General features: G+C 43.3%; 1 protein-coding gene across 3 annotated transcripts in view; it reads right to left on the bottom strand.

The window, feature by feature from the left end:
* Positions 1–23,310, bottom strand: part of ocrl (OCRL inositol polyphosphate-5-phosphatase) — a 164,695-nt gene that overhangs the window by 134,474 nt on the left and 6,911 nt on the right. For all 3 annotated transcript variants that reach the window (XM_070882547.1, XM_070882548.1, XM_070882549.1), the window contains exon 2: positions 18,787–18,867. In XM_070882547.1, the coding sequence (XP_070738648.1) occupies positions 18,787–18,867 (81 nt within the window). The remainder of the gene's footprint in view (positions 1–18,786; positions 18,868–23,310) is intronic.

Genomic DNA, 23,310 nt, shown 5'->3' with positions numbered 1-23,310 from the left:
CCATTACAGATTTTTTCCCCATGTAGCAAGAACAATTATAATTGGGAAATGTCTGGTGTAACTATGTCAATGCTCAAACTAGAATTAACAAATACCAACAGAGTAAAATTGCAACTATCTGTATGAAGGCATCAATGCCCAAAGAGTACACTGATAAGTATTATTTACTCAATTTATATAGTTTATTTAGTCTATCTTTTAAATATATGCTTTTTTGATGTAATAAAATGTCACCATCTCAAACATTACCTCAATGAATACATACTGAAAGTCAGAAATCCTGTGGTAATTCATATCTAAACCAGACAACAATCACACAATATCAAGTCCACAAATAACATGAGGTAATACAGGTTGAACCTCCCTTACCCGGAACCACCCCTCATCCAGAACCATTCCCGGCCACCGGGTGGCACACACGCTGAACTCCGACATGAACAAATTGAAGTCCTTCCTCGCTGCCGACTTCCGCAATCGCTGGCCTGACCCCGCGATCCATCGCTTGCTGCCCCCCCGCCCCGCCTCATGATCTCTCTGCCGCACTCCCAGCCCCGATATCCCCTTGCTCAGTACCTGTATCATCCAATTTAACGTGACCACTCCTAGTCCAGAAAAATCCCTTATTCAGAACAGGCCAGGTCCCGAGGGTTCCGGATAAGGGAGGTTCAACCTGTACCATGTACACCCAAATTTTCTGTATTTCCTTTTTCTTTTTATGCAACACTTAGAAGCAGACTGGCAATTCTGAACTATTCTTCAGAGTGTCAAGAACTTCAAGTTAATAGAGGAAATAAGTTATCCTATGCTGTGGAGTCCTCAGGACTCTCCTGTTAGCCAACAGGAGAGTCAAAATTAACCTTCAACAATAAATGAGAGATTTTTGACAATTATGATACCAGATGACACTGGCAGCCAATGTCTCATATGTTAATTTTTACAGACTACAAGAAGAACAGCTCAAGTAGTAAAGGCAGTGAATTTCTAGAGTGTATTCGGAACAGTTTTCTGGAACAATAATGGCCGAGGTTTTGCGGTGGGTATGACAGTGAGAGTGTTAATTCCTGGATACCACCTGTGAAATGGACCGCAAGTTCGAGATTTCTGCATGCGGTACGCCAAATCCCGAATTTTCTATCTGTCAAGTTTCAACATGACCGACATCCGCAACGACGGGGAAATCTTAATTGCTGGTGCAGAGTTGGCCTAATTGCCAACCAACTGCCCAGCAATTACACACGAGAATTTTACGGCTGATGCAAAACGCAAACAGGCACAGGGCATGTTTGCACAGTGTAAGGGGATACCTCCTGACAAATCAAAGTAAGTTTAAAAGCTACAAGGCCAGACATTGAAGCATTTTGGGATTTTGTCCATGAAAGGTTCGGAGGAAGCGATTGCTATATTGAGGGTTTTATTTATATTGGAGCATAAGCTTAAAAAAATCCGTACTGAAAGTGGAGGAAAGAAAAAATTTAAAAAATCAATTTTAGAACCTTCCAGGATTTAATGTGCATTAACATCTATGAGTATAAATAAATGAGAGACCTTCTGTTTGCTGATTAAAGCCTATAAGGTTACTAATCTTCAGAAAAGCACAGAAGGAAACCATGAATTAAAAATTGATTAATACAAGCTTTTAGAATTAAGCTGGACAATTAAGGACATTTTGTGGTCAGGAACCAAAACTGACTTCATGCATAACAACAATGGAGTTGTTACGTGAGGCCCTGAACTTGATTGACCAGGGTAGGGAAAAACAAACCCACTGGAGACACCAAGTCTGTAAAAAGACCGGACAATAAAGGAACGACAGCAGGTGCACATTGTTTTGGGACGAGGTGTTAAAATGAGAAAATAACTTGAGCCTTGCAGACTCAGTGTGCAGATGGGAAAACAGACAAGTCCATTATTGCAATCAACCAAGGGGACCACAAAACAATGTATCGATGTAAACACTACCAGAAACTGCAGTGGCGGGAGATCAGTCAAAACCTGGATATAAATATGCGAGCTAGAAGCAGCTTAGCAGAAGGAGGACAGCAACAGACAGAAGAAGGAGGACACGTGTACAGATGGACACAGGTCGAAAGAACAAACGAACGAATGAACGAACAGATGGAAGGACATGTAGTACGGAGCTTACATGAAAGGAACAGCACTGCAGAGAACGGCCAGAAGAACCATCAACCGGTCACGGAACCAATGACCACAAACCTACAATAGCTACAGCCAGGAAGGGTGATTGTAAGTTTTCAGTTGCTTTCTCTCAGAAGTCTAGTCCTGCAGTTTTAGTCGATTTTTGTGCGTAATAAAACTGACACTGGGTTAAGCCTAAATTTTGTGCCACGTGTTGACCTTTCCCACTATAAGTTCCGAGGTCTGAGAATTAGAGTAGAGTGAAAAGCAAACACCCTACAAGCCACGTGATCCCAGGTGCGCTTCTGCACATGGGGCGCCCCTGGGATCTGTTATGCTGCCCTCTACTGCACAAGAACATAAGAAATAGGAACCGGAGTTGGCCACCTGGCCCCTCAAGCCTGCTCTGCCATTTAATAAGATCATGGCTGATCTGATCATGGACTCAGCTCCACTTCCCTACCCGCTCCCCATAATCCTTTATTCCCATTATTACTCAAAAACCTGTCGATCTCTGCCTTAAATATATTCAATGACCCAGCCTCCACAGCTCTCTGGGGCAGAGAATTCCAGATTTACAACCCTCAGAAGAAATTTCTCCTCATCTCAGTTTTAAATGGGCGGCTCCTTATTCTGAGACTATGCCCCCTAGTTTTAGTTTCCCCTACGAGTGGAAATATCCTCTCTGCATCCATCTTGTCGAGCCCCCTCATTATCTTATAGGTTTCGATAAGATCAGCTCTCATCCTTTTGAGCTCCAATGAGTATAGGCCCAACCTATCTTCGTAAGTCAAGCCCCTCATCTCCTGAATCAACCTAGTGAACCTTGTCTGAACAACCTCCAATGCAAGTATATCCTTCCTTAAATATGGAGACCAAAATTGTATGCAGTACTCCAGGTATGGTCTCACCAATACCCTGTACAGTTGTAGCAGGACTTCTCTGCTTTTATACTCTATCCCCCTTGCAATAAAGACCAACATTCCATTTGCCTTCCTGATTACTTGATATATCTGCATACTAACTTTTTGTGTTTCATGCACAAGGACCCCCAAATTCCTCTGTACCGCAGCACTTTGAAATTTTTCTGCATTTAAATTATATTTTGCTTTTCTATTTTTTTCCTGTCAAAGTGGATAACCTCACATTTTCCACATTATACTGTACTCCATCTGCCAAATTTTTGCCCACTCATTTAGCCTGTCTATATCCCATTGTAGATTTTGTGTGTCCTCCTCACAATTTGCTTTCCCACCTATCTTTATATCATCATCAAACTTGGCCACATTACACTCGGAACCTTCATCCAAATTATGACTATGGATTGTAAATAGTTGAGGTCCCAGCACCGATCCCTGCGGCACCCCACTAGTCACTGTTTGCCAACCGGGAAATGACCCATTTATCCCGACACTGTTTTCTGTTAGTTAGCCAATCCTCTATCCATGCTAATATGTTACCCCCAACCCTGTGAACTTTTATTTTGTGCAGTAACCTTTTATGTGGCAGCTTATAGAATGCCTACTGGAAATCCAAATACACCACATCCACTGGTTTCCCCTTATCCACCCTGCTTGTTACATCCTCAAAGAGCTCCAGCAAATTTATCAAACACGATTTCCCTTTCATAAAACCACACTGACTCTACTTGATTGAATTATGCTTCTCCAGATGTCCTGCTACTGCTTCCTTAATAATGGACTCCAGCATTTTCCCAACAGCATCATCATCATCATTCTAGGCAGTCCCTCGGAATCGAGGAAGACTTGCTTCTACTCCTGAAGCGAGTTCTTTGGTGGCTGAACAGTCCAACACGAGAGCCACAGACTCTCACAGGTCGGACAGATAGTCGTTGAGGGAAGAGGTGGGTGGGACTGGTTTGCCGCATGCTCTTTCCGCTGCCTGCGCTTGATTTCTGCATGTTCTCGATGTTGAGACTCAAAGTGCTCAGTGCCCTCCCGGATGCACTTTCCTCACTTAGGGCGGTCTTTGGCCAGAGACACCCGGGTGTCAGTGGGAATGTCACACTTATCAGGGAGGCTTTGAGAGTGTCCTTGTAACATTTCCGCTGCCCACCTTTGGCTCGTTTGCCATGAAGGAGCTCCGCAAATAACACTTGCTTTGGGAGTCTCGTGTCTGGCATGCGATCTATGTGGCCTGCCCAGCAGAGCTGATCAAGTGTGGTCAGTGCTTCAATGCTGGGGATGTTAGCTTCGACGAAGACGCTGATGTTGGTGCGCTTGTCCTCCCAGGGAATTTGTAGGATCTTGTGGCGACATAGTTGGTGATATATCTCCAGCGACTGGAGGCATCTACTGTGCATGGTCCATGCCTCAGGGCCATATAGGAAGGCGGGTATTACTACAGCCCTGTAGGACATGAGCTTGGTGGTAGATTTGAGGGCCTGGTCTTCGAACACTCTTTCTCAGGCAGTCGAAGAAACATAGAAACATAGGAAATAGGTGCAAGAGTAGGCCATTTGGCCCTTCGAGCCTGTACCATCATTTAATAAGATCATGGCTGATCATTCACCTCAGTACCTCTTTCCTGCTTTTTCTCCATACCCCTTGATCCCTTTAGCCGTAAGGGCCATATCTAACTCTTTTTGGAATATATCTAAATGAACTGGCATCAACAACTCTCTGTGGTAGAGAATTCCACAGGTTAACAACTCAGTGAAGAAGTTTCTCCTCATCTCGGTCCTAAATGACTTACCCATTATCCTTAGACTGTGACCCCTGGTTCTGGACTTCCCCAACATTGGGAACATTCTTTCCCAGTGGCTGATAACAGGGAGATTCCCCTGTAATTGTCAGTCGGACTTGTCCCCTTTTTTAAAGATGGTCACGATCACTGCATCTCTGAGATCTCCTGGCATGCTCTCCTCCCTCTAGATGAGAGAGATGTCATGTATCCGCGCCAAGAACGCCTCTCCATCATACTTTAGCGCCTCAGCAGGGATTCCATCCGCTCCTGTAGCCTTGTGTTAGGCTAACTGGTCTATAGTTTCCTGCTTTTTGTCTGCCTCCTTATTTAAATAGGGGTGTTACATTTGCGGTTTTCCAATCTGCTGGGACCGCCCCAGAATCTAGGGAATTTTGGTAGATTACAACCAATGAATCCACTATCTCTGCATCCACTTCTTTTAAGACCCTAGGATGCAAGCCATCAGCTCCAGGTGACCTTTAGCCCCATTATTTTACCGAGTACTGCTTCATTAGTTATAGTGATTGTATTAAGTTCCTCCCTCCCTATAGCCCCTTGATTATCCACTATTAGGATGTTTTTAGTGTCTTCTACCATGAAGACCGATACAAAATATTTGTTCAACGTCTCTGCCATTTCCCTGTTCTCCATTATTAATTCCCCAGTCTCATCCTCTAAGGGACCAACATTTACTTTAGCCACTCTTACTATGTGTTTTTATATTTTGTGCTAGTTTACTTTCATAATCTAGCTTCCCTATCTATCATTTTTTTTTTTAAAGTCATTCTTTGCTGGCTTTTAAAAGTTCCGCAATCCTCTGGCCTCCCACTAGTCTTGGCCACATTGTATGCCCTTGTTTTCAATTTGATACCATCCCTTATTTCCTTAGTTAGCCACAGATGATTATCCCTTCTCTTAGTCTTTCCTTCTCATTGGGATATATTTTTGTTACGAGTTATGAAATATCTCTTTTAATGCTGCCACTGCTCATCAACTGTCCCATACTTTAATTTATTTTCCCAGTCCACTTTAGCCAACTCTGCCCTCAATACCTTTGTAGTCTCCTTTATTTAAGCTTAGGACACTGGTTTGAGAACCAATTTGCTCACCCTCCAACTGAATTTGAAATTCAACCATGTTATGGTCACTTATTCCGAGAGGATCCTATACTACGAGATCATTTATTAATCTTGTCTCATTGCACAGTACCAGATCTAAGATAGCCTGCTCCCTGGTTGGTTCTGCAACGTACTGTTCAAGGAAACGATCCTGGATACACTCTATGAACTCTTCCTCAAGGCTACCCTGGCCAATTTGCTTTGTCCAATTAATCACCCATGATGATTATTGCCGTTCCTTTATTACAAGCCTCCATTATTTCTTGATTTATACTCCGTTCAATAGTATAGCTACTGTTAGGAAGGACATTAGCTTGGATGATGTGGAATCTATATGGGTAGAGCTGAAGAACACCAAAGGGCAAAAAATGTTAGTGGGAGTTGTGTACAGACCTCCAAACAGTAGTAGTGATGTTGGGGAGGGCATCAAACAGGAAATTAGGGGTGCATGCAATAAGGGTGCAGCAGTTATAATGGGTGACTTTAATATGCACATAGATTGTGCTAACCAAACTGGAAGCAATACGGTGAAGGAGGATTTCCTGGAGTGCATAAGGGATGGTTTTCGAGACCAATATGTCGAGGAACCAACTAGGGGGGAGGCCATCTTAGACTGGGTGTTGTGTAATGAGAAAGGATTAATTAGCAATCTCGTTGTGCGAGGCCCCTTGGGGAAGAGTGACCATAATATGGTGGAATTCTGCATTAGGATGGAGAATGAAACAGTTAATTCAGAGACCATGGTCCAGAACTTAAAGAAGGGTAACTTTGAAGGTATGAGGCATGAATTGGCTAGGATAGATTGGCGAATGATACTTAAGGGGTTGACTGTGGATGGGCAATGGCAGACATTTAGAGACCGCATGGATGAACTACAACAATTGTACATTCCTGTCTGGCGTAAAAATAAAAAAGGGAAGGTGGCTCAACCGTGGCTATCAAGGGAAATCAGGGATAGTATTAAAGCCAAGGAAGTGGCATACAAATTGGCCAGAAATAGCAGCGAACCTGGAGACTGGGAGAAATTTAGAACTCAGCAGAGGAGGACAAAGGGTTTGATTAGGGCAGGGAAAATGGAGTACGAGAAGAAGCTTGCAGGGAACATTAAGACGGACTGCAAAAGTTTCTATAGATATGAAAAGAGAAAAAGGTTAGTAAAGACAAACGTAGGTCCCCTGCAGTCAGAATCAGGGGAAGTCATAACTTGGAACAAAGAAATGGTGGACCAATTAAACAAGTACTTTGGTTCGGTATTCACTAAGGAGGACACTAACAATCTTCCGGATATAAAAGGGGTCAGAGGGTCTAGTAAGGGGGAGGAACTGAGGGAAATCCTTATTAGTCGGGAAATTGTGTTGGGGAAATTGATGGGATTGAAGGCCGATAAATCCCCAGGGCCTGATGGACTGCATCCCAGAGTACTTAAGGAGGTGGCCTTGGAAATAGCGGATGCATTGACAGTCATTTTCCAACATTCCATTGACTATAGATCAGTTCCTATCGAGTGGAGGGTAGCCAATGTAACCCCACTTTTTAAAAAAAGGAGAGAGAAAACAGGGAATTATAGACCAGTCAGCCTGACATCGGTAGTGGGTAAAATGATGGAATCAATTATTAAGGATGTCATCGCAGCGCATTTGGAAAGAGGTGACATGATAGGTCCAAGTCAGCATGGATTTGTGAAAGGGAAATCATGCTTGACAAATCTTCTGGAATTATTTGAGGATGTTTCCAGTAGAGTGGACAAGGGAGAACCAGTTGATGTGGTATATTTGGACTTTCAGAAGGCTTTCGACAAGGTCCCACACAAGAGATTAATGTGCAAAGTTAAAGCACATGGGATTGGGGGTAGTGTGCTGACATGGATTGAGAACTGGTTGTCAGACAGGAAGCAGAGGAGTAAATGTGTACTTTTTAGAATGGCAGGCGGTGACTAGTGGGGTACCGCAAGGTTCTGTGCTGGGGCCCCAGCTGTTTACATTGTACATTAATGATTTGGATGAGGGGATTAAATGTAGTATCTCCAAATTTGCGGATGACACTAAGTTGGGTGGCAGTGTGAGCTGTGAGGAGGATGCTATGAGGCTGAAGAGCGACTTGGATAGGTTAGGTGAGTGGGCAAATGCATGGCAGATGAAGTATAATGTGGATAAATGTGAGGTTGTTCACTTTGGTGGTAAAAACAGAGAGACAGATATTATCTGAATGGTGACAGATTAGGAAAAGGGGAGGTGCAACGAGACCTGGGTGTCATGGTACATCAGTCATTGAAGGTTGGCATGCAGGTACAGCAGGCGGTTAAGAAAGCAAATGGCATGTTGGCCTTCATAGCGAGGGAATTTGTGTACAGGGGCAGGGAGGTGTTGCTACAGTTGTACAGGGCCTTGGTGAGGCCACACCTGGAGTATTGTATACAGTTTTGGTCTCCTAACCTGAGGAAGGACATTCTTGCTATTGAGGGAGTGCAGCGAAGGTTCACCAGACTGATTCCTGGGATGGCGGGACTGACCTATCAAGAAAGACTGGATCAACTGGGCTTGTATTCACTGGAGTTCAGAAGAATGAGAGGGGACCTCATAGAAACGTTTAAAATTCTGATGGGTTTAGACAGGTTAGATGCAGGAAGAATGTTCCCAATGTTGGGGAAGTCCAGAACCAGGGGTCACAGTCGAAGGATAAGGGGTAAGCCATTTAGGACCAAGATGAGGAGAAACTTCTTCACCCAGAGTGGTGAACCTGTGGAATTCTCTACCACAGAAAGTTGTTGAGGCCAATTCACTAAATATATTCAAAAGGAGTTAGATGTAGTCCTTACTACTAGGGGGATCAAGGGGTATGGTGAGAAAGCAGGAATGGGGTACTGAAGTTGCATGTTCAGCCATGAACTCATTGAATGGCGATGCAGGCTAGAAGGGCCGAATGGCTACTCCTGCACCTATTTTCTATGTTTCTATGTTAGGGGGCCTATAGACTATGCCCAGCAGTGACTTTTTCCCCTTATTATTCCTTATTTTCACCCAAACTGATTCAACATCTTGATTTTCTGAGCCAATATCATTTCTCACTAATGCACTGATCTCATCCTTTATTAACAGTGCTACCCTGCTCCCTTTTCTTTTCTGTATGTCCTTCCGAATTGTCAAGTACCCCATAATATTTAGCTCCCAGTCCTGGTTACCTTGCAACCACGTCTCTGTAATGGCTATGAGATCATACCCATTTGGATCTATTTGTGCCATCAACTATTTTGTTATGAATGCTACATGCATTCAGATAAAGAACTTTTAAATTTGTTTTTTTTACCATTTTTTCCTGCTTTGACCCCACTTTCTGATTCACCGTTATGTTTATACATTCTGTCCCTTGCTGGCACGCTCTATTTTTCATTTCCCCCAGTGCTACACTTCTCTATTGCCTTCTCCTTATTCTTTGACTTTTTAAATTTTCGCTCACCTGAACCCTCCTCCCCACTAATTAGTTTAAAGCCCTCTCTACAGCCCTAGTTATTTGATTCGCCAGGACCCTAGTCCCAGCACAGTCTAAGTGGAGTCCGTCCAAACGGAGCAGCTCCCTCTTACCCCAGAACTGGTGCCAGTGTCCCACCAACCAAAACCCATTTCTCCCACACCAGTCTTTGAACCACGTGTTTAACTCTCTGATCTTATTTACCCTATGCAAATTTGCTCGTGGCTCAGGTAGTAATCCAAAGATTATTACCTTTGCGGTTCTGCTTTTTAATTTGGTCCCTAGCTGCTCAGCAAAACCTCTTTCTTTGTCCTGTCTATGTCGTTGGTACCCATGTGGACCATAACTGGATCTTCCCCCTCCCATTCCAAGTTCCTCTCCAGCCCTGAGGAGATGTCCTTAACCCTGGCATCAGGCAGGTAACACAGTCTTCGAGATTCACGCTTTCGGCTGCAGAGAAACTTATCTATCCCCCTAATAAGGGAATTAAGGGTTACGGGGAGCGGGCGGGTAAGTGGAGCTGAGTCCACGGCCTGATCAGCCATGATCTTATTGAATGGTGGAGCAGGCTCGAGGGGCTAGATGGCCTACTCCTGTTCCTAATTCTTATGTTTTTATGATACTGTCCCCTACCACTACAATGTTTATTTTTACTCCCCCCACTTGAATGGCCCCCTGTACCACGGTGTTGTGGTCAGTTTGCTCATCCTCCCTGCAGTCCCTGCTCTCGTCCACACAGGGAGCAAGAGCCTCGAACCTGTTGGACAAGAGCAAGGGCCAAGGCTCCTCCATCACTTCGTCCCGAGTCCCCATACCTTCCTCATTTGTCGTCACACCTTCCTGTCCTTGACCACGAATTGAATTTGAATTAATTACTCTATTTGGTGCAACAAGCTCCTGGATCGCGGCGTCCAGGTAACTCTTCCCCCTCCCTGATGTGTCTGCAGCTCGGATTCAGCTCATCAACATCAAGCCGAAGTTCCTCGGGCTGCAGCCACTTGCTGCACATGTGGTCGTGATGGACCTCAATCGGGTCAACCAGCTTCCACATGCAACAGCAGAAACACATCGCCTGTCCTGCCATCCCTAATGTATTTAATTGATTAGATTGAGTTTTTAGTTATTAATCTGAGCCCCTAATCTAAGGTGCTTAATTTAAAGCAAGAAGAGAGAAAAACTCACCAACCAATCACTTCTCTGCCTTCCTGTGACATCGAATGTAGTCGTCCTGTTCTCCTGTCACCCTCTCTTACCTGCTCACGTTGCTCCCTGTGGTGGCCGGACTGCTCGCACTTTTAAGCTCTGCTCCTCCTCAGGTGTTCCCTCCTCGGTCGGGGTGTCGGTGCTGTCTATGCAGTGTCTGCCAACAAATTCTCGAATGAGGATTTGCATCAGGCCGTTTGTTTGGATGTCGGCGGTGTAATCTGTAGTTACACCGCTGACTGCAAAATCCAGGCTAATATGTTTTAGCGCCAACAAGGGAACAGGCCATACTGGATTTAGTGATTAGTACCAAACCAGAATGAGTTAACAATGACAGAGAGAGAGTATCTTGCAAATAGTGACCATGATATGATTGAATTTTATATTGGGTTTGCAAGGGTGAAGGAAGTCACAAACCAAAGTTTTGAATTTAAATAAGGCAAACTTCAAAGAGATGAGAAAGTGATTAATTTCAGTAAACTGGGCTGAAATGTTAACCTACAAACAGTGGGAAGAAGTCAAAGACTTATTTGGTACAATATGAAACCAGTACATATGCTTAAAAGTCAAAAGCTCCACCTGTGTAGTTAAGTAACATAAGAACATAAGAAATAGAAGCAGCAGTAGGCCATTTGGCCCCTCGGGTCTGCTCTGCCATTCAATATCATAGCTGATCTGATCTTGGCCTCAACTCCACTTCCCTGCCCGCTCCCCATAACCCTCGACTCCCTTATTGTTCAATAATCTGTCTATCTAACCATAGTCAACAAATGAGGTAAGAGACACTATCAAGCTAAAGGAAAAGGCTTACATAAATGCATGGACAAGTAGAAACCCAGAAAACTGGAAGAGCTATAAAAAAAAACAAGAAGGGTATACGAAGAAAGTGATGCAGTGCAAAAAGGAAATGTGAAAAAAAAATTGCAAGGCTTTAACAGTCTACAATGGATAATAAGCAAATGGTAGACTTGCTAAATGAGCAAAGCAGAGGAACTTTCTAAATTTTGCCCCCTAATTGGTCTGGGATTTCTTAAACATCTGATTTTTCACCTCTTCCATGGGCTTCCGGTGGGATGGGGAGTTATCTTATGTGATGCACAAGACATCATAATTGTATGCTACAGGACGAATGGACAAGTAGGCCTTTTCCGGTGTTATTTTTCTTACGTTTCAATTAAGAATACTTTGTATCAGTTTTAACGGTGGAAGAACAGGACAAAATACCAGCAGTACAAAGGAATCTAAAAATAAGTCCCAAAGATTATACGGCAAGCCATCTTTATCTTTATTCTCCACATACCACAAAAGTCTGATATAGTAACCTCTGGAGGAAGAGTGCCCTTCTTGGGGCACAAAGGTCTGCTAATAGTAACTCTTATTTATTTCCAACAAGTCTGCAACCTAAAAATGATGCACATCATTTTGCAATTGACTAGAAATACCTTCTCGTCATTTGAAAGATAAGCAGTAACTGAATCACTACAGACAAATATAGACAATATTCAACATGGGAAGATAATCATGTAGGCCAGTACACTTGATGTGGATGGTATACTCCACACCAGAACCCACCTTCAATGACAAAGGGACATGGCAAGACCATGAATTTAGTACAAGATGGCTTTTAATTCACTCTCAGATTTGGGCACCACTGGAATTTATTGCTCATCCCTAGCTGCCAAGGTGGCGGTGTGGGCCTTCTTGATTTGTTGTTACCAGTTTTATACAACCGAGTGGCTGGCTAGGCCACTTCTGACACCAGTTAAGTGTCAATCACGTTGGTGTGGTACTGGAGTCTCATATAGGCCAGGCAGGACAGGACAGCAGATTTCTGTTTCTTGGTCATCTCACACTGGAATGGATCTAAATATTGTACAAGAGGATGTTTCCCCTGGCTGGGGAATCTAGAACCAGGGGTCACAGTCTCAGAATAAGGGGTCAGCCATTTAAGAGATGAGGATAAATTTCTTCACTCAGAGGGTGGTGAATCTTTGCATTTCTCTACCCGAGGGCTGTGGATGCACAGTCTTTGAGTATATTCAAGGCAGAGATCAATAGATTTTTGGATATTAAAGGAATCAAGGGATATGTGGATAGTGCAGGAAAGTGGAGTTGAGATAGAAGATAAACCATGATCTTACTGAAGGCTCAAGGGGCCGAATGGCCTTCTCCTGCTCCTATTTCTTATGTTCTTAATGCTAAAACCAAAGATGAAATATCCCCTGGGATCACGAAGTATTTTCAGAGTTTAATCAAACAACTTTCTATTCCAGCAAAACTATAGTTGGAAATAGCTTGAATCCATCATCACCCAAGTAACAAGTCTCACAACTAACAAGACATCAGAAAAACTAACTGATCCTCTTCTTACACTAAGCCTACAAAAATCTTAGTGGATTACCTTTTAATGTTCCAAAGCCAATCATCAATTATGCTAAAATGATAAAAGACTGGATTCAGAGAATTTTACCATCATTTTAATAACCATAAGCGCCTGTAACAATTAGGGAAGTTTCTGTCTCTCCTTTAAAAAAGGGAAAACAGAAGCTGCCTTCCGTTACCAAGTTGCAAAATGACAGGCAGAGATTCAGTGTGCAGGAAAATAAATACCCATCAAAATGATTCCCTTTGAAACTTGTGAGCAGGTGGGGGAAAATAAATTGTCAGGTGCTAATATGGACAGCTTGACAGACAGTGATGGAAAGGTCTTTTCTCTGCATAAACAGCTCTTAAGGGAATTAATGATCAAGAATAAAACCTGTTTAGGGCAATAAACTAAGGAAGAAGCAATTTCCAGACATATAGATCTCAGAAGTTATAAAATCTGTTAACGTAACATAAGAAATAGGAGCTGGAGTAGGCCATATGGTCCCTCGAGCCTGCTCCACCATTCAATATCATGGCTGAGCTTTTATATCAACTCCACTTTCCCGCCCTAGCCCCATAACCCTCGAGTTCCTTAATGTCCAAAAATCTAGCGATCTCAGTCTTGAATATATTCAACGACTGAGCATCCATAGCCCTCCGGGGTAGAGAATTTCAAAGATTCACAACCCTCAGTGAAGAAATTTCTCCTCATCTCTGTTCTAAATGGCCGACCCCTTATCCTGAGACTATGGGCTCAATTTCCTCCAGTGATTTGCGCTATTTTTTTTGCCCAAGTTAAAAATACGTTTCCCCAATCAACGTGCGCCAGCGTAACTCAGTTGGTTACGATTTTTTTTGAGTCATGGTGGCGTAACCTGCCGCCCGCGCCAATTCTGGCCATTTAGGCAAGTTTGGCCAGCTCCGATTTACTCCAATTCTTCTGTGACCTCTGTAGAAAAACCTTCTGGTGAGTTAAGAAAATTGGTGCAGGTAAGCATATGCCCGGACAGCAGCAGCAGGAGAGGTAAGAGAGAGTGGAAGGGAAGCCTTTCGGGCATAGTTAGGAGCGGGGACCGGGAGGGAGGAGGCCGTGCAACCTGGGATATGTGCAGGGACCGGGACCGGGAAGCTGTTTGGCCTGCGATAGGTGCAGGGACCGGGACCGGGAAGCTGTTTGGCCTGGGATAGGTGCAGGGACCGGGAGGCCAGATCCAAGACTGTCCCATCCTCTGTCGTCGAACTATAGTACGCGGACAACGCTTGCGTCTGTGCAGAGGCTGAACTCCAAGTCATCGTCAACATCTTCACCGAGTCGTACGAAAATATGGGCCTTACACTAAACATCCGTATGACAAAGGTCCTCCACCAACCTGACGCCGCCACACAGCACTGCAACCCCCAGTCATCAAGATCCACGGCGTGGCCCTGGACAATGTGGATCACTTTCCATACCTCTGGAGCCTGTTATCAGCAAGGGCAGACATTGACGATGAGGTTCAACAACGCCTCCAGTAAGCCAGCACAGCCTTGGGTCGCCTGAGGAAGTGTATACGAAGACCAGGCCCTCAAATCTGGCACTAAGCTTATGGTCTACAAGACTGTAGTGATACCCGCCCTCCTGTATGGCTCAAAAACGTGGATCATATACAGTAGACACTTCAAATCGCTGGAGAAATACCACCAACGATGTCTCTGCAAGATCCTGCAAATCACTTGGGAGGACAGACACACCAATGTCAGTGTTCTCAATCAGGCCATCATCCCCAGCATTGAAGCACTGACTACACTCGACTAGCTCTGTTGGGCGGGCCACATTGTCCACATGTTGGACACAAGACTCCCAAAGCAAGTGCTCTACTCGGAATTCCTACCCAGCAAATGACCCCAAGGTGGGCAGAGGAAACGGCTCAAGGACACCCTCAAAGCCTCCTTGATAAAGTGCAACATCCCCACCGACACCTGGGAGTCCCTAGTCAAAGACCGCCCTAAGGGGAGGAAGAGCATCCGGGAGGGCGCTGAGCACCTCGAGTCTCGTCGCCGAGAGCATGCAGAAAACAAGTGCAGGCAGCGGAAGGAGCGTGCGGCAAACCAGACTCCACACCCACCTTCAACCACTGTCTGTCGCAGGTGTGACAGAGACTATAATTCCCGTATTGGACTGTACAGCCACCTGAGAACTCACTTTTGGAGTGGAAGTAAGTCTTCCTCGATTTAAACAAGGGACTGCCTATGAGGAGGAGCGAGGACCGGGAGGCCATTCGGCCAGGGATAGGTGTGAGGATCAGGACAGGGAGGCCATTCGGCCAGGGATAGGTGCGGGGATCGGGAAGGGGAGAGGCCATTTGGCCAGGGATAGGTGCGGGGACCGGGAAGGGGAGAGGCCATTTGGCCAGGGATAGTTGCGGGCACCGGGAAGGGGGAGGCCATTCGGCCAGGGATAGTTGCGGGGACCGGCATCGGGAGGGGACTTTAATAATTTAATGGAGGTAAGTTGCTGCAATGTTTAATGTGTTTGTGCAGGTTGCTGTGAGCTGGCTGTATGCTTCATTTTCCAGCCTCAGCCCTCATATACCGTGGCAACCCGATCTTTTTGGCGCAGATCTTGGGCACCACCCCACACCCCCAAAACTAAACAAGCTAGGTGGCGCCAAAAATTAAGAATTCAAACGGGGAAACTTGGTTGATTTTTTTTTTGCCGTACTTGGGCCCCCAAAAAAACAGGCTTAACTCTTCAAGTACGCCAAAAAACAGCTTTGGGGAAAATTGAGCCCTATGACCCCTAGTTCTAGACTCTCCAGCCAAGGGAAACAGCATCTAGCCTGTCAAGCCATCTATTCATTTTATATGTTTCAATGAGATCACCTCTGATTCTTCTAAACTGCAGAGAATATAGGTCCATTCTATTCAATCTCTCCTCAAAGGACAGCCCTCTCATCCCAGCAATCAATCTAGTGAACATTTGTTGCACCCCCCTCCAAGGAAAGTGTATCCATCCTTAGGCAAGGAGAACAAAACTGTACACAGTACTCAAGGTGTGGTCTCACCAAAGCCCTATATAAATGCAGCAGGACTTCCTTACTCTTATACTGCAACCGCCTTTAGTAGAAAAGAAACAGCCAACATGAAAGTAGTATTATGGCATGAATCAAATATTGCACTGCTAGTGTTCAGTCTGGCAAAAAAAACATCTGAACTCAGTGGGCGAACTGGATTTCTGGCTGTCTATATTCAACATCGCATTTTGAAGGTCTATTAAGGGACATGTCTGAATGTTTCATCCACAAGTTCTGTTGCTTGTCATAGTTTAAGAAACACTTCTCTATAAAGGACAAACATTTTGTGGACCAATTCTATTTTTGTTTTCAAGTACTTGGGTATCGTAATGTCTCTTTTGGCTTCTGTGTATTATTCAATCTGTGAACAAATTTGAGCAAACACCTTTAGCTTGTACATATTGAAAGAATGAACAAATGAACTCGCATTTATGTAGCACCTTTCATGACTCAGGATACCCCAGCTTTAGTTTCACAGCTAAAAGTATTTTTGAAATGCTGTCACAGAGAAACAAAGCAACCAATTTGCACTCAACAAGTTCCCACAAACAGCAATGAGACAAATGAACAGAAAATCTGTTTTTAATAATGTTGGTTGGAAGGATAAAGGTTGACCAGGACACAGGGAAAACTTCTCTGCTCTTCTTCAAATAATGCCATGGGACCTTTTACATCAACCTAATAGGCCAGACAGAGCCTCAATTTAACGTCTCATTTGAAAGACAGCTTCTCCAACAGTGCAACACTCCCTTAGTACTGCACTGAAGTGTCAGCCTAGATTATGTGCTCAGGTCTCTGGAGTAGGACTTAATAAACTCATCATGACTGAGATAAGAGTACTATCACTGAGCTAAAGCTGAAACTAACATTGGTCTGGTGAAATGTTATTTTCTGGCTTTGGAAGTGACAGGGCTCTACAGTGGGCACCCCATGCATTTTCCAGTGAGCAATATGTGCTGCAATTCGATGTTACTTTCTAAACTTAAGACATTCAACCCATACACAGTAGTGAAGAAGACATAAGTTTTAGTTCATAAGGGACTCAGTCTACTTTTGGAATTTGCTGCTGATTATGGAATTTGGTGTCTATCCAAGAATACAAGAGCAAGTGTTGGGAATGACTCTAAAAGAACCTCCTTATAGCCAGGTCAGACAGTACTCGAAGCAGCCTGGGAATAGGCTGTTCATCCTGTTGTTGGCAATGTGTTGTCCAGAGAGAAATTAGATAAATTTTACACAAAATGCATTTTTCATGACACCAGTGCAAAAACAGGTCCGAGTGGTCTAGTAGCAGGAAACATTCCTCATTATTTGCCTCATTAGCAGAACATTACATCCCCATCAAGCGGATGGATAGAGCACTGAACTGCAGTAAAATACCACACAAAATGCAGCCAGAAGGGACAAGCTTGAACCTTTCATCACAACCAGCAAAGCAACTTGCAGAGCAACAACATAAAATTATCCCAAGTTGGCAATCTCACTCAAAGGTCAGCAGCATCCTGGTTTGAGAAAGGAGAAGATATCCTTCTGTGATTTGAATAAAGGCACGTTGCTGGGCAGAACGGAGCACCTTTATAATCCATGCCTTACCTGACCTAGGATCATTGATGCTAACATGTGGGTCTTCAAAGTTGATGGCAGCCAAAATACAACTATGCATCCCAAACCACCCACCCTTCCTAAGGGCAAGAGAATCTAAGGTAATAGTGGGAGATAGGTCTAAAAGGAGAAGATAGTATGGGGAAGAAAATTTACACATTTTCAACAAACTGAATCACTAATCTTTACTGTTATTATACTAGGCAGAAACCAAAATTAACTTTTTCCTCATCTGCTTACTGGTATCTTAACCATTATGTTAGTTAGAGTATAAGTAACAGTCAATCTAGTTTCACCAAAACTTAGTGGTTAGGTATGATTAGCACAGATATCATGAAACCAATCGCACAAATGGGATTCATTGCTAAGTTTTAAAATGGAGTCTTCAAGAGCATGTGGGATTTCTTATTCTAAAATGTTGCAGTATAAGTCCTCATCACACTAATAATCTATTGGCTAACTGGTTTATTATTTTTTTGAATTATCACTTCTGGATCAGATGAAAAGCCTGGAAAGTAACAATTAAACTAATGTTCCTTTCAGTGAACAAAAATAATACAAGTTCCACAGGAAGTATGAAAATGGAGGAACAATATTAAAAGTAGCATAACTGCAGAGTAGACAACTGTTGAGGCAACTGGTGTTTTGATATTCAGCCAGTTTAAATTTCATCACACACAAGCAGCAGGTTTCCCCCGCAACCAGCTCTTAATCAAAGATTGGCCATGATAGAGTGCCCATCTCCCTTTCACAAGCGCAAGTGCAATTCCTGCAGGTGAGGGCATTGATTTACACAGCACCTTGCTGACTTCCCAGCAATGCTAGTACAAGTCGCCTCTCGTCTACCTGAACAGGTATATTACAATGGATTCCACTTGCACCAAGTCCCTTGCTTAAAAGGTTACTTACATTGGAACTTTTGGTGGCAAAGGGATTCAAACGCAGACTCCTAATCATTGGATCACACAAATCTACCAAAAGTCTACTTTAATCGCTCACTTGTACATGCATCCAAATAGTCATATCTACTCAAGGAGGAAATTATGGCATTTTCTTTACAACAGCAGTTAAAGGTCCTATACAAAATTAACAGTCTCAGTAAACACAAAATCAAATAAAAACATGCAAATACTTACTCATATTCACCTTTGTTTTCAATGAGATACAAAACCCTGGGCACTTTCAGTCCATCTTTCAGCTCAGAACCATTGACAGCTTTTCAAATTGTTAAGGAACTTCAGAACTTGAGGACAAAAGTAGACATGTGATAAAAGTGGTACTAATTTCTGGTCATCGGGAAAACCTATGCTAGAACTTTCCCCTTAAGAAAAGATAGATGTGCAAATATTAGTCTTGGAGTTGGGATGAAGCAGAGCAAAAAAATTGGGGACATTACAAAGCAGCAACTGCCCACCACTCTCCTTTGGCTACCAACTTGGATTCTCATTGACACACTTAATACAAAAAATATGGAACAACATAATACAGGTATACCAGATTAAACTTATAGAACAGCATTGTGTGTGTTTAAAAGGTCTCCAGCATTTCTGTGATTAATAGACAAACCCAGGTAATTATAGTAACTTATAAACTGCTGAAGTCAGAGATCAGATGGAATTGCTGATATATTTTAACTGCAGGCCACTAGCTGGCTTTCTTTCTAGTAAAGTGGATCTCCCATAGTGTTGCTCAAGGTAAGGACAGGAGTATGATAGCATCAAATGCAATTATTATTATTCCACTGGATGCCTGTTGAAGGGCACACAATTTTACCCATTAAAATGTATGTTAATACCTTCATGAAACTTTATTTCATCGCCTCAAAAGCCCTGGATTTTATCTTTTATTTCTTCCCAAAACAGCTGAATGGATTTCTCAAACACATATGTGCATTCTAAATGCATGCAGTTTGCAGAAATTTTCCAAAATGCTTTCAGTAGCCTTCTTGATGTTGAACTGATTTGTCGTCTCTCCTCATCCTGAGTTTTTTTTACTGCAGTAAATCTCAAAAATGTGCTTCAGACAAGATTTGCATTTAAAATATTAACAGATCCTTTACTGTTCTGAATGAGTCAATATTAAACTCACCAACACCTGTGGGTTCTTTTGTTGTTATTTAAAATGCATAACACAGATGGCTTTTGGAAAATGTATCACATTTGCACAAAGGAAAAGTAGAAGAGGCATTCAGTTCCTCCCCCACCCCTATTCATTGACCAAGCTGGAGCATGAATTTGAATTAATGGGTGTTATGGATTTGCAGCCATTCATGTTAATCATGGCATATTACCCCCTTTACTAACCCTCTTTACTTGGCATCAAATTCAATTAAAAAATGTTCTCTTAATACCGCGAACCATGTTAGAGCTTAAAAATATTATATCCCATAAACTATATAAACAATGAACTTGTGTACATTGTTTTTGGAAATTTGTTTTAAAGATGATGTAAGTAGGTAACCAAAACCAATAGTCCACTAGGTGCTTTAAGAATATATATCAAACATACACACACGCTACAGTGTGCACAACCTATAATACTTTTCCATATCTGCCACCCTTAAATGTAATCTATACATTATATTTACATTAGAATGAGTCATTCTAGTTCAGTCAACAAGGCAGGTGGCCCTGTTCTCCACAGCATTGCCTACCTTAGGCCTATAAAAAATCATCAGGCTAACTTCCAAATTGGTCCCTCCCTTGCTGCACCAGACTGCCCTTCCCCTCTCAGTACTGCTGCTATCACCCCACTCCTTCCCTTAAAAAAGCCATATTACCAGCCGTTAGTGGCAACGGGCTTCAACTTATGATCATGAAATCACTTTAATAACAAACATAAGTCAATTTAAGCCTATTCCCAGTCACATGCAAGAAGCTGGCTTTCTTTCCAGTCAGGTTGGGGTCCTTGAAGGCTCTCCTAGTATGATACACATCAATCAGCACTACAATAAACCTCAAAGTCAATTAAACTCAGGTTCCCTAATGTTTACTTGATAATAGTTAGTCTTTGTGGCCATCAAGGGCAGTAGAACATATTGTACAGTACAGTGGTTGTCCTTATAGAACGGTGTATCATCTGAATTGAGACTAACAGCATAGAACTCTGAAGTGGTCAAGAACATTCCATATTGTTTGAAGGAGGACTTTTAACACACTTTAAACACAAGCATTATGTTACATAAATCTGCCAATACCAAGAAGTATATATAAATTGTACAAACCATTTTCTACATAACAACCAGAGTTTAGGAAAATTTCCAGTTTCCTCACCCCAGCCGTCTCCTTTTCACCATGGATGTCCAATCCCTCTACACCTCCATCCCCCACCAGGACAGCCTGAGGGCACACCACCTCTTCCTTGAACAGAGGCCCAACCAGCTCCCATCCACCACCCTCTTCCACCTGGCTCAACTTCTCCTTTGACTCCACTCACTTCTTCCAAATTAAAGGTGTTGCTATGGGAACCCGCATGGGTTCCAGCTATGCCTGCCTTTCCAGTCTTACTCAGGTCCCCTCCCTCACCTCTTTTTCCAGTACATTGATGACTGTATCGGTGCCATTTCCTGCTCTCACCTGAACTGGAAAATTTAATTCACTTTGCTTTAATTTCCACTCTTCTCTCACCGTCACATGTTCCATCTCCAACTTTTCCCTTCCTCAACTTCGCGGTCTCCATTTCTGGGGATAGGCTATCGACAAAAATCACGATAAGCCCAATGACTCCCAGTTACCTGGACTGCACTTCCTTCCACCCGCTTCCTACAAGACTCTATTCCATTCTCCCAGTTTCTCTGTTGCATCTGTTTGGACGATGCCACCATCCATATTTGTGCTTCTGATATGTCTTCCTTTTTCCTCAACCGAGGATTCCCTCTACCATGTCCGTTACATTTCCCGCACTTCTGCTCTCACCCCTTCCCCTCCCTCCCAGAACCACGACAAGGGTTCCCCTTATCCTCACCTTTCACCCCACCAGCCTCCACATTCAAGGGATCATCCTCTGCCATTTCCGAGATCCCACCACGAAACATATCTTCCCCTTCAATCCCCTTTTAGCATTCCAAAGGGACTGCTCCCTCCACGACACCCTGATCCACTCCTCAATCACTGCCAACAGCACCCCACCCCCTCCCCTTTCCATGCAATCCTAGGAGATGTGACACCTGCCCCATTACCTCCTCCCTTTCCACCGTCCAGAGCCTCTGGACGGTGGAAAGGGAGGAGGTAATGGGGTGAAACAGCAATTTACTTGTACTTCTTGCAATTTACTATACTGTATTTGTTGCTTACGGTGCGGTCTCCTCTACATTGGGGAGACCAAACGCAGATTAAGTGACCGTTTTGCAGAACTCCTCTATTTCAGTCTGCAAGCTTCTGGTCAGCTGTCACTTTAATTCTCCGCTGCACTCACACTCTGACCTCTTTCTCAGTTTTTTGCACTGATACAACGAAGCTCAACGTAAGCTCGAGTAACAGCATCTCACCTTTCTATTGGGCATTTTACTGCCTTCCGGACTCAACATTGAGTTCAACAATTTCAGACCATATCCTCTGCCCCTATTTTTCCCAGGTGGCAACTGTTGATAATGACTCTGTTATACCCATGTACACCTCTTCTAGACTCATCTTTTGTTTCTTTACTTGTCCCTTTTGCTTTGTACAATCATCCCTTTTGTCATTTAATCTCTCCTGCCTTTCACCCTCAGACCTTCTCTTTTGTTCTTTCAAGAAAGACTGGATCAACTGGGCTTGTATTCACTGGAGTTCAGAAGAATGAGAGGGGACCTCATAGAAACATATAAAATTCTGACGGGGTTAGACAGGTTAGATGCAGGAAGAATGTTCCCAATGTTGGGGAAGTCCAGAACCAGGGGTCACAGTCTAAGGATAAGGGGTAAGCCATTTAGGACCGAGATGCGGAGGAACTTCTTCACCCAGAGAGTGGTGAACCTGTGGAATTCTCTACCACAGAAAGTTGTTGAGGCCAATTCACTAAATATATTCAAAAAGGAGTTAGATGAGGTCCTTACTGCTAGGGGGATCAAGGGGTATGGCGAGAAAGCAGGAATGGGGTACTGAAGTTGAATGTTCAGCCATGAACTCATTGAATGGCGGTGCAGGCTAGAAGGGCCGAATGGCCTACTCCTGCACCTATTTTCTATGTTTCTACATTTTCTATGTTTCCCCTTTCCCTGCACTTGCTTTAAACTAGTTACATCTCTAACTTTTTCCAGTTGTGATGAAAGGTCATCAACCTGAAACGTTAACACTGTTTCTCTTTCCACAGATGCTGTCTGGCCTGCTGGGTATTTCCAGCATTTTCTGGTTTTATTTCAGATTTCCAACATCTACAGTATTGTGCTTTTGTATTAAGTTCAGCGAAATTTGGTTGGATACATTCATTCTGCTGTAATCATCTTGTTAAAAGTAAAATTAAAATTACATTTTAAAAGTCAAAAATGCTCAGATTGTGATTCAGTTAATAAAGATATGCATATTTGTTTAACACCAATTTATTTTATTCTCAAACCTCATGAAAGCATGTTTTAAATTTAGCATTTTTTACCAATTCATGCCAGTTGTTGCCTCCCTGCAGTCGGTATAACTGTAACACGATGCAACAAGTTCCCCACCATCTGGCTGAGAAATGTCAGGTTA

Source organism: Pristiophorus japonicus, chromosome 6 (assembly GCF_044704955.1).
Source record: "Pristiophorus japonicus isolate sPriJap1 chromosome 6, sPriJap1.hap1, whole genome shotgun sequence".
NCBI classification, from domain to species: domain Eukaryota; kingdom Metazoa; phylum Chordata; class Chondrichthyes; family Pristiophoridae; genus Pristiophorus; species Pristiophorus japonicus.
Note: the sequence above shows the minus strand (reverse complement) of the source record. Positions and strands in the feature narration are given on the sequence as shown.